Here is a 19,566-nt window from a genome sequence, read left to right as displayed (position 1 = left end):
CTGAAGCAGGGCTCTCACATGATGACCAGAATCAAAATCCTGTGCAGGGCTCGTGAGAGAGACCCTATGTCCCGCCCTTAAGTGTCAGATTCATGAGGTCTGGAGGCCTGGAACGTGCATTCCTAACAAGTTCCCATGGACCGCCCTCTGATAGAACAAAAGCTTACATTGGCAGGTAGGAAATATTCTCCCTTCTCTCCTCGGGGAAATAAGAGCTGATTGGAAATACTACCAAGACAATAGGGCAGACTACTCTGGTAGGCAGAAGGACGTGTCCTGCAGCGAGGGCACCTGCTTCCTGATCTCTAGAGTGCTGCCTTCTTTTCCAGTGGCTCCACACAACTCTGGAGCCCTAGGGTGGAAGTGCCGTGCCACTTTCATCACACACGGTCCCTGAAGCCAAAGCAAGTCAAACAAAATGGTTTCTGGTACAGATCACATGAACCCAGGACAGGCCATTGCTGGCTGCCCCCCAAGCAGCCACTGCAGAAGAGGTCCACTCAGGGGCACATGAACACAGTTGGACCAGCCGGGGGTGGGGAGCAGAGGGGCAGATGTATGCTGTGGATGGACATAGGGGTCACAGAGGACAGGAAATATGATGTATGAACAGACTTTTAAAACATGGACAAAGGGAAGAGATGAGATGTTTTAATGGCAGGGTTTTGATGAGCAGGTATCTGGCTGGAAGAGTGGCAGAATGAGATGGGATTTGGTGCACTTACACCCTGTCAATAGACATCCTGAAAACTCTCGTCAGCACCAAAGGAAAACCAAAAGGGTGTGGCCAGGGAGGCAGAGTGGGGCTGCCAGGCCCTGCAGGTGCCTATCCCATACTGGCCCTTGTCTTCGCTATCCCACTCCCTGCTTCTGAGTGTTCCAGTGCCAGCTAAAGCAAGGCAGCAGGCTCACAGATTAGGCTAAGCACCTTAGCTGGGCCTGAGGCCCTCTGCTGTTCAGATGGGAGTGACAGTAATTAGTTTATGGTTTATTCTTTATATGGTCAATTCAAGTACTGAGCATGATAGTACCTTCACTAACTCAAAATAAGCAGGAAACCCAAAAGAGAAGCCACATGTCCAAAAAAATTAAGAGGGAAAAAATAAAAAACCACCTGGCAAATGGCCAGGGCAAAGAGCAGGTACTGATGGGATGCAGGGTGGGCAGTTAGAGGTCAGGTCTGTGGGATGAGACACCTGGCTGCTATGGCACCCAGGCCAAAGATGGTGGGTCAGATGGGCTGAGGGTGGCCAGATTCATGGGATGCAAGACAAGAGGAAAATGTGGGTGCCTTGTTCAGAAATGTTTAGCAAGTTCCAGTGGCAACTGCAGAGCATCAGCCAAGCCAGGCCCTTCTACAGGGAGGTTTGCAGGCAGGACAGACTGGAGTTTGAATCCAACAGTGCTGGTTCTAGAAATGGGATCTTGGACAGATCACATAGCCCCAGCTCATGGCTCTCTCATCTGTACACTGGACCCTGTGAGGACATGTGTGTACTGGGAAGCCCTCTTGTGTGTCCCAGTCCTGCTGCCAGACCTTCATGTACCCACCCAGGGAGAGATCTGTGGAGATGATCCCCCAGGTTCACAGCACCTGTGTCCTCACAGCAACATATACTAGGCTCTGAGTCTGCTGTCAGGGACAGGGGGCAGCACAAGGAGAAAAGGAACAGCGAGGCAAGACGTCTCAATCAATTGCAGTGAACGCACTCTCAGAAGCTACAGAAAAAGTCAAGTTCACCCACTCACTGCTTTTGAGCTCACCAGTTTTAAGAACTATGCTTATATGGCCCTCCAAATAATGTCATGTTACAAAAGGGGACAGAAAGGGGTGGATGACGCTGCTCTGTGCGGGGGAAGGTACTGAGTCGGTGCTGTCACGGGCTGGTCCAGCCCTGACCTATGCTTACTCCTGCTGTCAGGGAATGTCTTCTGCTTATACAGAAAACAGAGCTGAGTCAACGACCAGCAGTGACTCACCAGGACAGAAGGCTCATCTCCTACAATCACCCCTGTGACAGCTCTCCTTGCAGGGCTACACCGCCCCACTCACTGATGCTCAATGCCAGCTCTGCCCTGCACAAGCAAGGCAACAAGCAAGGCTGGCCAGAGGACAGATCTGCATCTACACATGCCCTACCCACCAGACCTGCAGCCCCTACAACCCCCACCTCCATGGGACAAGGAAGCCCCACCAAACACTGTCTCAGCACCACCACTAGTTTTCACTACCCCACTACCTGCTGAGCAGCAAGCAGCTAGGACCCTGGACCTCATTTCGGTAGTGACACCGAGGGTGCAAACAAAGTCCCACAGCCCTGCACGCTAAGCTCTGCGGTTGGGAGGAAGAAGGGATCTAGAGGTATGCTATCCTTATGGCAGGCACGGGCCACCTATGGGACACTTGATATAAGCTGGCCTGGACCAAGCTGTGCTCTAAGTGCAGAACTCACACTAATTTCAAAGACTTAGAATACACAACAAAAAAGGTTGTTCCTGACATTTTAATCACATGTTGAAATGATAGAATTTTGTCCACAAAATGAAATAATTTTAAAAACTTTTCTCACATGTTTCTTTTGACTTGCTTAACATGGCTACTGAAAATGCTGATATCACATGTGTGGCTCATGTGCTAGTCCCACCAGAGATCACCTCATGTACCCTAGGGTTACCTCTGTAACTGACAGAGCATTTTTAGGCTTCATCCTGAACATGAAATCCACAGCAGACTGGGGTCCCTGCAGAGCTGGGACCAGGTATGTGATACCCAGTGCCCTGGGCAGTGTCTTTCACAGGTCGAGACAGGTGTGCAAAGGGCACTTAGACCTACACAGGAGGGCAAGTGCCACCTATAGCCCCAGGGAACAGAGCCAAGACCAAAGGCAGTTTGTTGAGAAAACTTCAGTTGCTTTAATAAAAGCTAGCTCATCAGTAACAGTCTGAGGTGCCCCGTCTCCAAAGAAGCCCCTCTACAAATGCCAAGTGACCACATGATGGAGGTCTTCATGAAGTGACACTAGTGGGACAGTGGGACACGAGAACCAAAATTTCATCCCCAGAACTTTTCATTTTTTTCTCATCAGAAAAAAAAAAATGCTTTATTGCCACAGACCACTCCAGCTTGAGGCCAAGGGTATGAGGGGAAGGGAGACAGCACAGGAACTGATGAGGCCCCTCTGACTGGGAGAACTCACCCAGGAGACCCTGCCACCAAGTGGCAGAAAAGACTCAACTCTGAGATCTGGGAAGCCAAGACACAATATGCTCAAGAACTCCAAATGTTTCTACCTCCAGCAAGCAGTCACTATTAGTGCCACACCAGTTCATTTGGGATCACCCCTACCACCAGGATGAGGGCCAAATGAATGCCTCACCAGTGCCTAAAGAGCCCACAATCTGGCCTTTCCTTATAACTCAGCCATGAAAAGGAGTGAAGCACTGACACTCGCTACATGGATAAAACTTGAATATGGCCCTGACTGATGTGGCTCAGTGGACTGAGTGCCAGCCTGCAAACTGAAAGGTCACCGGTTTGACTCATAGTCAGGGCAGATGCCTGGATTGCAGGCCAGGTCCCCAGTTAGGGGCATGCAACAAGCAACCTACTGAGGTATCTCTCACACATTGATGTTTCTCACCCTCTATTCCTCCCTCCCTTCCCCTCTCTCTGAAAGTAAATAAATAAAATCTTTTTTAAAAACCCACAAAACTCGAACATGATGCTGATTGAGAGAAGCCAGATTCCAATGATGTGAAATGTCCAGAACAGGTAAGTCCACAGAGACAGGAACTGGGTTAGTGGTTGCTGGGGGCTGGACAGGTGAATGGGAGTGACTGCCGATAGGGACAGGGTTTCTGGAAGATGAATATTACTATGTATTATTCTCTAGTTTTGTAAGATGTCACCACTGAAGAAAACTGGGTAAAGAGAACATGGGGTCCCTGGCTGGTGTGGTTCAGTGGATAGAGTGCGAGCTTGCGAACCGAAGGGTTACCAGTTCGATCCCCAGTCAGGGCACATGCCTGGGTTGCGGGCCAGGTCTCCCGTTGAGGGAGCACAAGAGGCAACCACACAATACTGTTTCTCTCCTTCTCTCTCCCTTCCTTTCTCTCTAAAAATAAATAAAATCTTTTTTAAAAGAGAACATGTGGTGTCTCTGTATTATCTCTTAAGGCTGCATGAGAATCCACGATTATTTCAAACAAAAAGTTTAATAAAGAAAAAAAGGATAGAACTCCCAGAGGGAAGGGTCTCCTGTGGCTCCATCTTCTCCTCCCTAGGAAATGTTCAAAGTTCCTGGGCTCCCTCTAGCTCCCTCCAGCACCAACCCATCAAGACCAGAGTACATAGTAGGCATTTAGACCTTAGGGACCAAAGTACAAAAACTAACAGTCATATGTAGAACACCAAACTTTTTGGATCATCCCTTCCCCTGTTAATTGGCTACTTCACCCACACGAAGCCATAGGAGGGTTAATCTGCCTTTCACCTGAACTTGGTTTAGGCAGGACTCACACGGGCAGAAGTCAGATCAGAAAATATCTTCTGAGTCACAGGATGGCTGGCTCACTTGGCCTGCCCACTCAGCTACTACTCACCGCCAGCATTAAGGGCATGATTGCTCAGAGGACACTCATCAGAGAACTGTGGGTTCCCAGTAGGAAGTCGAGGGTGGAGACAGTCATGCTGAGGATGCTCCCCACCCCCACCCCCACACCCTGCCCTACTAAGTCACCCAGGCATAGGACCCTTCCTTGCATGCTTTCCTCTTGAAGATTTTTGCCCTGCCACCCAAGATGTCATTTACTCCCTTCTGAGTTGTGAGCTGGTTTCCCACCCAAGAAGGGCCATCCTTACTTTATAAGTGATGCCACTGTGAACTGCAAGTGGGTATCAGAAACTCAGTCACTGAAGGAACAGAATGTGCCGGGCCTCCCACTCATGCTTGTCAGTTGCATAAAAGCCAGTTTCCAAGGCTGGACACTTGTAAGTGTGGCCCACTGTGGCTGTTTGCACTTCCTCCTACAGATGCCCCTCCTAGGAGAAGTCACCCACACCTCCACCAGGGCAAAATTGGCATCCTCTTTCTCTGGAACCTCAGCTAACCCTTTATAGGGGCACTATAACTCTGCTAACTTTTGTGTTTATACATGACCCACCTTCCTCCATCTATGAGCTTCTCGAGAATAAGTACAGTGTTTACTGCCCTCTGTGCCCCTCAGGAATGCTGCATATTTTCATGAGGTGCTAAGAGGGAATGAATCAGTGAACAAATAAGCTCAGTCATTTCAAATGTGTGGTCACATGAGTAATCTGACCTTTCAAAAAGTGAAGCTTCTAAAGTAGCCCGTTTTCTTCATATATTCATCATCAAGTCATCACAAAATATGAACTCTGTAAGTACTGCCTCCTCATTTCCCGTGAAAAGCAAAATTCCTCAGTGGGGAAACTAAGGCTGACAGACATCACTGCAAAGCTCTAAGGTTGTTTTAAGCCCTGGCAGCTGGCTGAGAATTTCACTAGGATGGCCTGGCAGTGAGACAGCCATACCAGGAAGGGGTCTGCTGACATCAGGCAGCAGCACACCTGGCCTGAAGAGCTGCACAGCCCCACCCCAGCCAAGCAAGGCTAGGGCCTGCAAAGGAAAGATGCTTTATAGTGCAGAAACCCCTGCTACTAGAAGGTTAGGCCCCAACCCAGGAGGCCTTAAGTGCAAGGGTTACAAACCCCCATGGCCTTATCCCACCCTGAATGAAAGCAGGTGATGGTAACAAGTGTCCTGGGTAAATTTTCACCTTAGTATAAAATTCCTGAATGATGAGTCACAGTGGGTTTAACTCTTCCCATGCTCAAAAATACCAATTTATAAGACACACAAATGTTGCTTAACATACATTCAGTACAGCACACCCACTCCAGTCCTGCTTCTGAGTTTCCCAAGAGAGGTGAAACTCAAGTTCATATAAAAACCTGGGCACAGATGTTTAGAGCAGCTTTATTTGTAATCCCCCCACCCCAAACTGGAAATATCCCAAGTGTCCTGCCACTGTCAGCCTAATGGCTCAGTGGAAAATCAGGATAAAACAGCAAGAAAAAGGAGTTGTTTTTTATCTGCTGCAACATGGATGACTCTCAGGTATGTTTTACTGGGTGAAAGCAGCCAGAATCAAAACGCTGTGTGCTGCTGAGTCCATTGATCTAACTTTCTGGAAAAGGCAAAACTGTAGGGATAGAGAGGAGGTCTGTGATTGCCAGGAGGTGAGAAGACAGTTGGTGGCAAAGGGCAGCAGAAGGGACACTGGGGAATGACATGATTGTTCTGCAGCCTGGTTGCCATGGACCTGTCAAAACCCCTAGAACTGTATCCTCAAAAAAGTGAATTGTACTGCGTGCCACTCAAGATAATGAAATAATTAAATTTTAAACAATTCACTGGGCTGCCACAGAGGCTGGTGGGAACGATTGGAGTTTGAAGGTTCTCCCCACTCTGTTTCCTGTCGTCTTCGCTGTCTCTCTGCCCTGCCCACTGCTCAGGCTGCCAGCAAGATGCACACCAGAGCTGCCCAACCGGAAAAGCCAGAGCCGGGATCGACCTCGCCTCTGGGTGCCGGATGAGCAAAAAACTCCATCGCGCCAGTGTGAGAGGCAGGCTGGAAACCACGGAACCCTCCCACGACACCGGCTCCCGGGCGGTCCTTACGTCTCGACCCCGCCCCGGACGCGTCGTTTCCAAAAATTGACACACTCCGAGGGCTCTCGGGCTTCCCCACCGGGTCCCCTGGAGGCCCCGCCCCCGCCCGCAAGACCAGCGCGCGAAAGGACGCCCCAAAGACGCCTGCCCAGGGCGCCTGCCGCGCTTTCCCTCCCAACGGCACAGTGCCCGGCCCGAGCACGGACCACAATGCACCCAAGAGCGAGAGACCGAGGCACCCATCCTGCGCCTTGCATTTCTAAAATCACCCAGGGGACGCTTTAGTAAATTTCCGCTCGGCCTGTCATTTTCCAAGGGTCACTTGGGATTAGGGGACAGAATGCCTCGTTTGCAAGGGTCCGGCCAGCCCACCTACTCAAGATTAGGGGGACAGAATGTCTCACTTCCAAGGGTCCGGCCAGTTCACCCACTTAACATTACTGGATAGAATGCCTCATTCTGGTCCGGCCAGTCCTGCCCTTTTAAGATCAAAAGGGCAAACTGCTTTAAAACATACACACACACACACTACGTGGAGGGAAAAAGAAAAGATGCCCTTAAAAATAAAAATAAACCCTATTGACAGCTCAAAGAATAAACTACCAAACGAAAGAAATCCTGAATGTCAAAACATGAAACACAGGAAAGCAAGTTCGCCGAGCACCCTGACCGGGGTCCCAGCCCCGCATAGGCAACGGTAGCCCGAGCTCGGGCACCCCTCGGAGGCGCAGAGTCCCCGCTGCCTATCCTCTGCGCAGCGGCTCAAAACGGCGGCGGAGACCCCCGGCAGACAGGAAAAGGAGTCCCCAGGAGTGTTTTTGGAATTGAGTCCTTCCGTTGCTCGGTGGACCCCTAATGCATGCCGCGCTGGGTGGGGGCCCGTAGAGAGGGGCGGAAGGAGAAGAGACGGCGGTACTCACGTAGACCGGCAGCGGCCACGGGTAGACGGCGGGCTCGGCCCCCACGGGCGACTTGAGCCTCAGCTCCAGCTTCTCCCCCATGTCGGCGCGCGCGGCCGTCGCACCATGCTAGTCGGGCAGTTGGGGGAGGGGCGGGGCGCCGCCGGCGGGGGCGGGGCAGGATAGTGAAGGAAGGCGGGCGGAAGGCTGAGGGAGGGGACCCAACCTGGGCCTCGGCCGCCACCGCCGCCGCCGCGCTCCCGTCCGGCCCCCGGCTCCCTCTTTGTGGTCACAGGACCCGGGCCCCCAGCGCGGCCGCCATCTTGGGCCGGCGTGAAGCGAGCACAATGAGCCCGGGACCGGGCCGAACCACTCTCCACGCGCGCGGGGGGGGGGGACCGGCGCGATGCAGCAGCCGCGCCCGTTGCCCCGCCCGCCGGCCGCATGCGCCTCCCCTGACGTCCCGCCCCATGGACTCTCCCTCACGATCGCACGCACGCGCGTCCTCGGCTGCCCTCGGCTGCCCCAGCCGGCTGAAGCGGGTCCCGGGGAGACCCCACGGGGTATGGACTGAGGAGTTCGAGCCCCGCCCTTGAAAAAAGGGGACAGTCTCCCCCCCAAAATTAAGCCATAATTCTCTATTATATATGATGGCCGGCGTCCAGGCCTTTGCTCCAGCTCGAAATACAGAACTCGCTCAACCGGAATGCCGCTTATCGAGCATCTAGGCCCAGACCCCAGGCACTCAATGCTAGCAAGGAAGAAGTCATTACCCCATAGCTGCCGGTTTAACTGACAATAATAATGGAGGACGATAAGTGTCACAAATGTCACGGGATGGTTAATCTTAATGTTCGCTGGGCTAGGCTCCAAGCCCTGAAACTTCATCACAGATGTGGCCCCTAGGTATTTTTCAGATGAGATTAACACTGAAACGAGCCGACTTTGTGTAAAGGAGGTTGTGACCGCTGTAGTGTGGGTGGAACTTAAGAGAAGAAAATGAAATTTCCTAGAAAGAGGAAACTGCTTCTAAGGGCCTGTGGACTCCAGCTTTTCCATGGGTTTCCCGCTGAGGCCGAACACTGGAGATTTCTGACGTGATGTCAGCACCGTCAGGTGAGCCAACGCCTTGACGTAAAACTATATGTGTGTAATAGTATACGTAGCGAATATGCACATACATGTTTATGTGTGCATATATAGTGCATATGTAAGTATATGTGTATATAGTGTGTATGTATATTATACATGTATTTGGTTAGCCCAAAAGTCCGTTACTTTTTTCCGTAAAATAATTTTCATTTAAAAAAAAAGATTTTATTAATTTATTTCTAGAGAGAGGGGAAGGGAGGGAGAAAGAGAGGTAGAGAAACATCAGTGTGTGGTTTCCTCTCACTTTCCCCCAACCAGGGACCTGGCCCACAACCCAGGCATGTGCCCTGACTGGGAATCGAACCCCGCGACCTTTTGATTCACAGGCCGGTGACATTTTTCATTATCACCAATAACTTTATTGATTTGGATATTCTGAGTATGTCGGCTGTCACCCACTATTGTGGTTTTTAGTGAGTAGGGGCCAGGGGTGCCTCTCAACATCTTCCAATGCATAAGACAGCCCCACAGCAAAGAATTATTTGGCCAAAATGTCAATAGTACCAAGAAACTTGGCAAACCATTTTTGACACGTTCGATCAGTCAGTCACAGCACCTTCTCCATACAGTGCACAAATCATTTTTTGCATTTCACTTGCGTTTTTACCTTTCTTGAAATAATAAAGCATAAAATCCAAAAAATGTTGTGTATCTTCTTCCACCTTCAATATTAAAATGGCTGCACAAAACTTCACCAATTTTGATGTGGTTTTTTTTAATGCACATTGATATGACAGCTGTCACAATGCAATCTTACCAGAATTGTTTTTAGTAGAGTTAAAGACAACTAAGCAATACTAGAGCCATCGTACGGAAAAAATGTAATGGACTTTTTGACTGACCCAATACAAATACCGTATATACACACCTGTATGTATGTTTATATATGTATGCATATATATGTAGGTGTAATGTGTATATTATACATGTAAGTGTATATATACAGACCCACATTTATATGTACTATATATACTTTATATACATGTACTATACATAAACACTTATAAATATATAGGTATATATAGTATATATGTATGTGTATTGTGAATGGTATGCATACTGTATATTACACACCCATACTTACATATAGGTGTGTATGTGTATTTATATATGTACATATGTGTGTACACACACATTCCATGGATTCTATTCGGACATCCTCACCAACACAGCCACCTGACTGACAACTGAGCACAACTCTATGCCAGCTATACATTTATATATCTGTGTATATACATTGTATACATGTATGTGTGTATGAGTATATTTTGTATATATTATATATGTATGTTGGCTCTGTGCAGCTAGGGAGCCAACCACTTGTCCCATTAAGTGTCACAGTTGCCCAGAAGGGAAGGTGACACTGTCCCAGGGGAAGGTGCCCGAGGGCAGAAATGTTTAGCAAAGTACCCAAGTTCACACAGCCTTAAGGTGGGGAGCCTGAGAATGGAGCCCTGTGGAGTTCTGACAGCAGCACACACACTCCTATGGGTGATTCTCACAAGCAGTGCTGAGGAAAAGGGACCAGATCTGAAGGAGGAGATGTGGTCGCTTCCATTTGTGTGAAGCCCCAGCCAAGGCCCACTGACTGAGGGGTTAGAAGTGTGGATGGTGGTTACCACTGGGTGGGGGGGGTTACATAGGGATGTTCACAGCCAGGAGTGGTTCCGCTCTGCGAGTCAAGGACAGCCTAGGAGGTTCTAGAGAGAGGGGCCCCTGCCCTCTCCCTTCTCAATACCCCCTTTCCAGCCTGAGACATCCAAAGCCCAGAGCCACCCCTCCTCCTACCAGGGAGGAGAGTCAGTCATTTGGGCTTCCCAACTCCCTACACTAGGAACTATTTTAAGCTTTCTTCCCATAAGACACAGCAGCAGCTGGAGCCAGTGGCTCAGGAAACTCCCTCTCTCTTCTCCTCCTTTACCTCTCTCCCTCCCTCCTTCCCTCTTCTATCTTTTGTCTCTCTCCCCATGTGCTCCCTCCCTCCTTCCCTCCTCTATCTTCTCTCTCTCTCCCCATGTTCTCCCTCCCTCCTCCTGGATCTCTCTGTCCCCATCCATATCTCTTTCTCTCCCTTCCCTCCTCCTTCATCTCTCCCCTCTCCATCCCTCCCTCCCCCTCTGTGTCTCCTTTCCCCCACTTCCTGCAGAGAGACCCCCAGGGTCCTCTCAGACCCTGATTTAGGCAGCCAACCAGAGAGCGGCTCACAGCAGCTGCTAGGGTCCAAACCCTCCCATGTGCACTCCCACCCCCCATTTGAGGGATATCAAAGCGAGCCCTGGCCTGGTGGGACCTTGGACCCAGGGCCACCTACATGTGCTGTTGCCCTGCATAGAACATTCTTCCTTAGACTCCTCCCTCTGGTGTCACTCTCACCCTCCCCTCACTCTCTCCAGAACTTTCCTGCACCTCCCCCCAACAAGGCCAAGCCCCAGGATATACCTTGTACCCCCGCTGTGCCCCTAGACTTCCAGTCCTGGCACACCCTTCCCTGCCTGGGTCCTTGGGTAAATCACTTAAGCTCTGACAAACAGCCACTGCTAATAGTCCCGACATCAGAATGTTTGTGAAGGTTCAATGAGTTAGTATAGAAAGTGCTAAAACAGTGCCTGATCAATGTAAGTTATTTACCGTCACTCTTGCTGCTGCAGTTGTTATTGCTCTTAGGTAGTGTGACCAACTATCTGAGTAATCCGGAGAACCCCTTGGTCCCAGGCAAACTGGATGGCCAATCACTCCATTTAAGATTAACCCTTAGATCTTCCCACACAGATGGAAAGGAAATCTCCCCCTCCTTCCTTCCTTCTTTGTAACCCTTTATTCATTCATGCACTCATGCCTTTGTTCAACTCTATATTCAACTAGTGTTTATAAGCACCTACTACATACCAAACATTCATCCTGGTGCTGGAGACGTAACAGCCAAGAGAGCAGTTGAGGATCCCTGTCCTCACAGAGCTCCTGTTCTGGAGAGGGCAGTGATCAATGAACTGACAAGATGCAATTTATTATATGGAGGTGATGTTTCAGGGAGAGTTAAAACAGGGGAGGAGTAGAGGGAGAGACAGCTTTCCGTGCAGGCAGTGACCCTAAAGGGACCAACATTGCCCAGGGCCATGTTGGCAGCTTCAACACAGCTGTTTGCACCAGGGTGACTCTGCCCCCACGGGAATACTGGGCAATGACTGGGACATATGTAGTTGTCATGACTGAGGGTACTTCTGACGTCTAGTGGTTGGGGGTCAGAGATGCTGCTTAACACCCTACAGTGCCAAGGGGAGACCCTGCTCTAACATTATTCTGATCTGTTGGTTCCTGCAGAATCCAGGAGGGCAGGGACTCTCTCCTGTTCATCTCTGCATCCTGAGATTACCTGGACTGGGGCAGCCAGGCAGGGTCCAGACAAGCGTTGTGGATGAAATGACAAACGCCATGCCGATCCCACCCGCCACTCAGAGCTGGAGTAGTGGCACTGGACACCAGCTGTGATGTCTCTGTGGCCCTCTCTGTATCTTTCCCTAGTATTTCCTCTCATCATTGTCACTGTTCCTTCGCAGGTTGAGCTCCTCAAGACTTGGAGAACGAGAGCTTGAGTGCAGGTTGTTGATTTGAGAAGGGCAGACAACGGCATGGCATGGTGGTGGTAACACAAAGGAAGAGAAGACACCAAAACAGAGCGGTTCTCGTGCCAGCTGCCACAGGGGACAATTGGGATCTTCACCATCAGAGGGAATGGGTACACACGCCTTGAAATTAGCCCACCGAGAAGTGAGGGAACTAGAGTACTTCTACACCAAAACCTATGGGTTCTGCAGGGCGGGTGTTGAATGGAGGTGTGAATTCCCAGGCACTTCTGGCCTGCACACTCTTGGACATGTCCTCAGGTACAAGATACAGATGCTGGCTGTTGGACTCTCAAAACAGTCACGTCCAACAGAAAAGGCCAGAGCACCAACCATGTCAGAATCAGTCCCTAAGTGAGCTGGCTTATCCTGTCCCATGGCTCTAAATACTCCCAGACGTGTCACACTTCCCCCATGATCTTGTTTCCAGCTCCAGAGCAAATCCCCTTACCACCCACACCTGCCCAGGGGCTGGGAACTTTCCTTTGTTATTGCTTATAAGAGGCATACATCCAGATATCAAATATGTAAAGAAGAAAAGAAGTCCAGGCATGTTCAAATCAAGGAAATACACTATTTAATCTTTGGTAAATACACTTTACCAAAAAGTAGTATAGATTGGACAGTGTTCCTATGCTTATAGACCCTGTACCCAGTTTCCCTTGTAGCATATCACATTAGTATGATGCATTTTAAAGGACCGTTCTTGATACATTATTAATTAAGTCCAGACTTTATTTGAATTTCTTTAGTTTTCCCCTAACATCCTTTTCAGTCCCAGTGTCCTCTGAGCTATGCCAATTTCTCAGACTTTCCTGGCTTTTGATACCTTGATTGCTTTGAGGAGTACTGGTCAGGTATTTTGTCCCTCAATTTGTGATTTTTTTCTTCTGGAGTTTTTCTTATGATTAGACTAAAGTTTAAGGGATATGAGGAAGAAGACCCAAACAGATAAAATGCTTTTCTCATCAGATCACATCAAGGGTACACATCATCAGCAGGACTTATGACTGATGATGTTAACCTTGATCCCCTGGCCACTATTATCTTTCAAAGCATGGGGGACATTCCCCTTCCCCAAAGAGCCAAAATTAAAGAGACTAACAATAACTAGTGTTGGTCAGGATGGAAAGCTGCTAGAACTCCCATGCTTTGCTAGTGGAGTGCAAATGGGAGCAGCCACGTTGGACAACTGGCAGAATCCACAAAAACTAATTGCATGTACTCTGTGTCTAAGAAGCTCCTCTTGGTGGAGTACACCCAAAAGAAATGAGTGCCTATGTCACCACTGAAAAAGGTGCACTAGAATGTTCCCAATTGCTTTATTCATGATAGTTGCCAACTGGAAATGATTTAAATGTCCTTCCAGAGCAGAATGGGTGAATAAATTGTATCTTCACGCAAAGGGACACCACATGGCATTTAAAAAGGAGGGAGCTACTGACACACGCACTAAGCTGGATGCGTCTCAACCACAGTGGTTAAGTGAAGGCAGTCAAACAGAAAAAATAAGACTTGCTTTATAACTCCATTTATAGGAAGTTAAGTCAGATAGAGGTTGTCATCTGGGGGAATGTTGACTAGAAAAGGGCATATGGAACTTGGGGAATGGGTATGTTCTACATTGTGATCTGAGTGGTGGTTACTTGGACAGAAAGAGATAAGATGTATTAAGGTATTCACTTAACACCAGCACATTTGTGTCCTTTTTATATGTATGTCACCCCTCAAATAATAATAAAAGAAATAAAGAATAACATAAAACTAGGTCTGGATTGGTACATAGTACAGCTACTGTGGAAAACAGTCTGGCAGTTCCTAGGAAAGTTAAACATAGTTAAACCATATGATTCACTGATTCTACGCCTAGGTATATATCCAAAAGAATTGAAAAGAGGGACTCAGATACTGTAAACCAGCGGTTCTCAATCTATGGATCATGACCCCTTTGGGGGTCGAATGACCCTTTCATAGGGGTTGCCTAAGACCATTGGAAAACACGTTATGTAATTATATATTGTTTTTGTAATTAATCACTATGCTTTAATTATGTTCAATTTGTAACAATTAAAATATATCCTGCATATCAGATATTTACATTACGATTCATAACTAGCAAAATTACAGTTATGAAGTAGCAACGAAAATAATTTTATGGTTGGGGGTCACCACAACATGAGGAAATGTATTAAAAGGGTCGCAGCATTAGGAAGGTTGAGAACCACTGCAGTGTAAACCAATGTTAATAGAAGCATCATTCACAATATTCAAAAGGCAGGAACACCCCAAATTTCCATCAGCAGATGAATGGATAAACAAAATGTGGTCCATCCACACACTAGAACATTATTCAACCATAAAAAAGAAAGAAATTCTGACCCATGCTACGACATGAATGAACCTTGAGGATATTAAGGTCAGTGACATAGCCAGACACAAAGGACAAATACTGTGTGTGATTCCACTCATAGGAGGTCCCTAGAGGAGTCAAATCCATGGACAGACAGTGGATAGCCAGTACCAAGGGCTTGGGAGGGAGAGTCTGTTTAATAGGTACAGTATCAATTTGGGAAGATGGAGAAAGTCCTGAAGACAGATGGTAAGGATGGTTGCACAATAGGAGTGTACTTAATGCCACTGAGCTGTGCACCGAAAAATGGTTAAGATGGTAAATGTTATTTACATTTTTTTTGCAACTTTAAAAAGAAACACTTGGGATGGTAAACACACAATACAGTATACAGATGATATAGAATTGTACACCTCCCTGAAACATCATTTAATACCAAAAACAACAACAGTTGTAGTGTATAGAATCACACTGACCAGCTTTGTAGACAAGGGTAGGCTTGTGCCATAGAAATCTAGAACCCTGTGACAGTCCCCTTGCTGCATTCCTGCTGCCTCATTTGCTTTGTCCTGGGGTCAGTGAGATCATTCTTGGCAGGACTGGAGGCACAGATGCCTCTGTGTCAGCAGGGAAGAAGTATTGTAAATCTGTATGCCAAGTTAAGCTCATCCAGCAGACGTAACTTCAGAAAGATGTCTGAAAGATGTCCACATGGAGAAAGACGTACATGATATAGTGACATGTTAGGTGAAAAAAGCAAGGTGCTAACCAAGCTGATATTTGTATTTAAATATATGTGTACACATACTTGAAATATGCTTGCATGTAAGCAAGGTCTTCCTGACTCGTAAGAGAAGCATTACAGTGAGTGGTCAGCACTGGAATGGAGGAGGAAATTGCTGCTCCTGACTGTTTGTGCACATCCTCACCCTTTACCACGTGAGTTTGCAGGGCTTCCCAGGAGAACTGTCAGAGCATATATCCCTGTCCCCCTGACTAGGATTAAAACGACCATTGTTCAATTCACTCCTTGTTCTGTAGGTCAGCAATTTGGACTGGGCCCAGCTGGGCAGTTCTGCTGGTCTTGCCACTCACATATGTGGGGTCATTTAGTGGGTCAGTTGCAGGCCGACTGACCTAGAGGGCTTATCCCATAATGGGAGAGCCAGGCTTTCATACATCATGGTGTTCTAATGACTGTAAGAGGATAAGGATGGAAGCTTCCCATTATTGAGGCCCTTTGGGGAGGTTTTAAGGGCCCATTCCTTCTCCCCTAAGGAGGATTGGTCTAAGACAAGGTCTAATTCAGCTTACCCCTCTTTTTCATAAATAAAGTTTTATTGGGACACAACCACATGCGTTCGTTTATATATCATCTGTGGCACCTTTACTCCTACAACTGCACAGTTGACGATTGTGACAGAAACCATCTGGGCTGCAAAGCCAAAGATATTTGCTCCATGGTCCTTTGCAGAAAGTGTGCCAGCCCCTGATGTAAGGCAGCAGAGTATGTACTTATCTCTTGCATATCCCCAAATGTAGAACTAACCTCACCAATATTCTCCTGCTAGACTTGGCCCCGGGTGTTGTGGTTTATTGAGTCCCTGATTACTGGGGCTCAAAGCACAAGAAGCAGTGAATTATTTATCTGCCCTCTTTTCTACCACACAGAATCCCAGACACTTCAGCTCCCCATTATGCTACATTTTCTTCCAGTGAATATTTAGCTTGTGACTATTTCTACTACACTTTTATGGCCTTTATGATATCTGAGAACCCCAGGACCACAATGGGAATTTTTTTCATGGCAAAGACATGCATCCAGAGGATGAAATTTTGTCTCCAGCTCCTCTGGGAATTCTCAGTGATTTCACCAAATTTCCCTCAGAAGGGAAATGGCAAAGTTGACAGCTCTTCACTCAGAAGTGACAGTGTGACCGCATAGAATGGAAGAATTGCTGCCAGTTTCTTCTGAGATCCAGCCCACTGATCTCTCTGGAGTTCAGGGCTTCCGCGTTCCCTGCATTGGGGGACTTTGGCAATTAAACCACTCCCAATCATTAAGCACTGATTGCATGCCTGGTCTGGCCACTCACTTTGCATACAGTCTCACCTGATCCTACAAGGACCCCATGAGGGATGTTTTTGTATCCATTTCCTATGGCTGCCATAACAACTGCAAATTCAATGGCTTAAGATAACACAAACTTATTATCACACGTATTGTTTCTCTGGAGAACCCCGACCACTAAAATCAAGGTGTATGGAGGGTTGCATTCCTTTCTGGGGGTCCTAGTGGAGGATCCATTTCTGTGCCTTTTCCAGCCTCTAGAATCTGCCTGCCTTCCTTCACTTGTAACCCCTTCCTCCGTCTTTAAGGCCAGCAGCATCAGGCTGAATCTTTCTCAAGCTGCCATTTCTCTGACCTTCTTCCACTTTTAAGGAGCCTTGAGATTATCTTGGGTCTACCCAGATAGTTCAGGATAAACTCAATTTAAGGTCAGCTACTTCACAACTTTAACTCCATCTATAACCTTAATTCACTTTTCCCTCATAACCTAACAGATTTACAGTTTTCAGTTTCTTGTTGCTTTCTGGGCACCTCAGATCTCTCCGTGGTACTGAAATTCCCCCCTCCCCCACTTGCCTTTCTTGGCCAGGGGTTTGGAGTGGGGGGCATTTGTCTCCCTACCATAATTTATAAATATCCCATTTTGCAGATGAGAAAAACTGAGGTTTAATGGGTTCATTGACTCGCCTGAGCCCCAAGTGGTTAACAAGTGGCTGAACTGAGTTGGTCTAGCCCCAGAGCTCAAGCTGTGATAGGGCCCCAAGTGTCTGTGGGCAGGAAGAAGGCAATAGAGGGCTGAATGTAGAGTTTAGAAAAGTGGGGACCTGCTCTCTTGTTAAGTAGGCAGGGTTATTTTAGAGTATTTTATTTCATTTTTAAAAGATTTTTAAAATTTATTTTTAGAGAGAAGGGAAGGGAGGGATAAAGAGAGAGAGAAAAACATTGATGCACAAGAAACAAATTGATCTGTTGCCTCTTGCATGCCCCCAACCACGGACCTGGCCTATAACCTATGCATGTGCCCTGACTGGAAATCTAACTGTTGATCTTTTGGGCTGTGGACAACGTCCAATCCACTGAGCCACACAAGTCAGGACTTAGGGTATTTTATAAAGCCCTTGGGGTCTGAGGTTGCACATTTTCCACTCTGCTCAGTTTAAGCCACTGTGTCCTCCCCATTTTGGCAGGATCTGAACTCTTGTTGCTTTCTGGGCACCTCAGATCTCTCCATGGTACTGAAATTCCCCCCTCCCCCACTTGCCTTTCTTGGCCAGGGGTTTGAGTCTCTGGAGTTCTACTCCTGCTTTGTCTTGCTAACCATACCTCAGGGCTCCTTATATCCAGGCCCTTACTTGGCCTCAAGCCTGAGGTCAGTGTTGAGTTGTAGGGCAGCCCAAAACCTTGGAGCTTTCCTGGAATCTCTAAATATTTTCATACTTAGAGAGTCCCAAGGGGTGTCCAGTAGGGAGATCTGTGATTGAAGGAATCTATTCTTATTCTGACACGTCTCTTAGAAACTAGTCAAAGTCACTCTTGGACAAACTCAAGTGTCCAAGTGTTGTCTTTAAATTATCCCAGTTGGTTTCAGCATGCTGATTAAAAACAAAGGAGAGCCCTGACCAGGTGGCTCAGTTGGTTGGAGCGTTGTCCCACACACCAAAAGGTTGTGGGTTTAATGCACAGCCAGTACAAATACCTAGGTTACAAGTTCCATCCCCAGTGGCGTACTGGAGACAACCGATTAATGTCTCTTCCCCCCACCACCTTCACCGCCTCCTCTCTTTCTAAAAAAAATCAATAAGCATATCCTCGGGTGAGGATAAAAAAAAAACAAAACAAAGGAGAACTAAATAAGCAAAAAGGCAATCTCTTCTGCTATTTTGACCTCATGGCAGTCTACAAAAGTCACACCTGGTCAAACACATAGGATTCTTAAGTCTCTCTCTCTCTCTCTCTGTTTAAAAAAAAAATTATTTATTTATATTTATTTGTTTGTTTGTTTATTTTTAGAGAGAGGGGAAAGGAGAAAGAGAGGGAGAGAAACATCACTGTGTGGTTGCCTCTCACTCACGCCCCCAACTGGGGACCTGACGTGCAACGTAGTCATGTGCCCTGACTGGGAATCGAACCAGCGACACTTGGTTTGCAGTCTGATGCTCCATCCACTGAGCCACAGCAGCCAGGGCTCTCTTCTTTTTTTAATTGTGGTAAAATACACATGACAAAAATTATCATTTTAACCCCTTTAAGTGTACATTTTTTGACATTAAATACATTCACAATGTTGTGCAGCCATCCCCACCATCCATCTCCAGAACTTTCTCATCTTCCCAAATGGAAACTCTGTCCTCATTAAACTCTTAACTTCCCATCCCACTCCTCCAGCCCCTGGCGCCCATTATCTACTTTTTATCTCTATGAATTTGCCAATTTTCCAATTCTGTGTCTTCTTTCCATCCATGGTACTGCATGGTACTGCATGACATGTCTTCTCTCTCTCTCTCTCTCTCTTTTGGAAGTTTTTTTTTTTAAAGTCCGAAAAATATGTTTAATTTTATTGAGGTAATATTTTGTGTTTAAAAAATTCTTTTCACTCATTTGAAGTTTCTTTTCATTTTTTTATGTACAAAGAACTAGCATTGTTTCTACGGTAAGGCAGATGACCCATTCATTCATGGAAGTCCACTTAGTCCAACTTAATGAAACCCACATCCTTTGTGTAGTGATGGAAACACTCATGGCACATTACATATTGAGGCCATTTTTCTGCATCAGACCT

At 47.3% G+C, this 19,566-nt stretch overlaps 1 protein-coding gene and 1 long non-coding RNA gene across 2 annotated transcripts in view; one reads left to right on the top strand and one right to left on the bottom strand.

Moving 5' to 3' along the window:
* DOT1L (DOT1 like histone lysine methyltransferase) overlaps window positions 1-7,916 on the bottom strand; it is a 58,689-nt gene extending 50,773 nt beyond the window's left edge. The window contains exon 1 of the mRNA XM_090289219.1: window positions 7,616-7,916. Coding sequence (XP_090145345.1) covers window positions 7,616-7,696 — 81 coding nt within the window. The 5' untranslated portion in view covers window positions 7,697-7,916. The remainder of the gene's footprint in view (window positions 1-7,615) is intronic.
* Window positions 7,917-8,085: 169 nt separating this feature from the next.
* Window positions 8,086-14,457, top strand: LOC149999613 (uncharacterized). The gene is made up of 2 exons (XR_016513355.1): window positions 8,086-8,710; window positions 12,301-14,457. It is a non-coding gene; the product is annotated as an uncharacterized LOC149999613 (long non-coding RNA).
* The last annotated feature ends 5,109 nt before the right edge of the window (window positions 14,458-19,566 follow it).

The sequence above is a fragment of the Furipterus horrens genome, unplaced genomic scaffold, assembly GCF_987537825.1.
Source record: "Furipterus horrens unplaced genomic scaffold, mFurHor1.1.pri manual_scaffold_10, whole genome shotgun sequence".
NCBI lineage: Eukaryota > Metazoa > Chordata > Mammalia > Chiroptera > Furipteridae > Furipterus > Furipterus horrens.
Note: the sequence above shows the minus strand (reverse complement) of the source record. Positions and strands in the feature narration are given on the sequence as shown.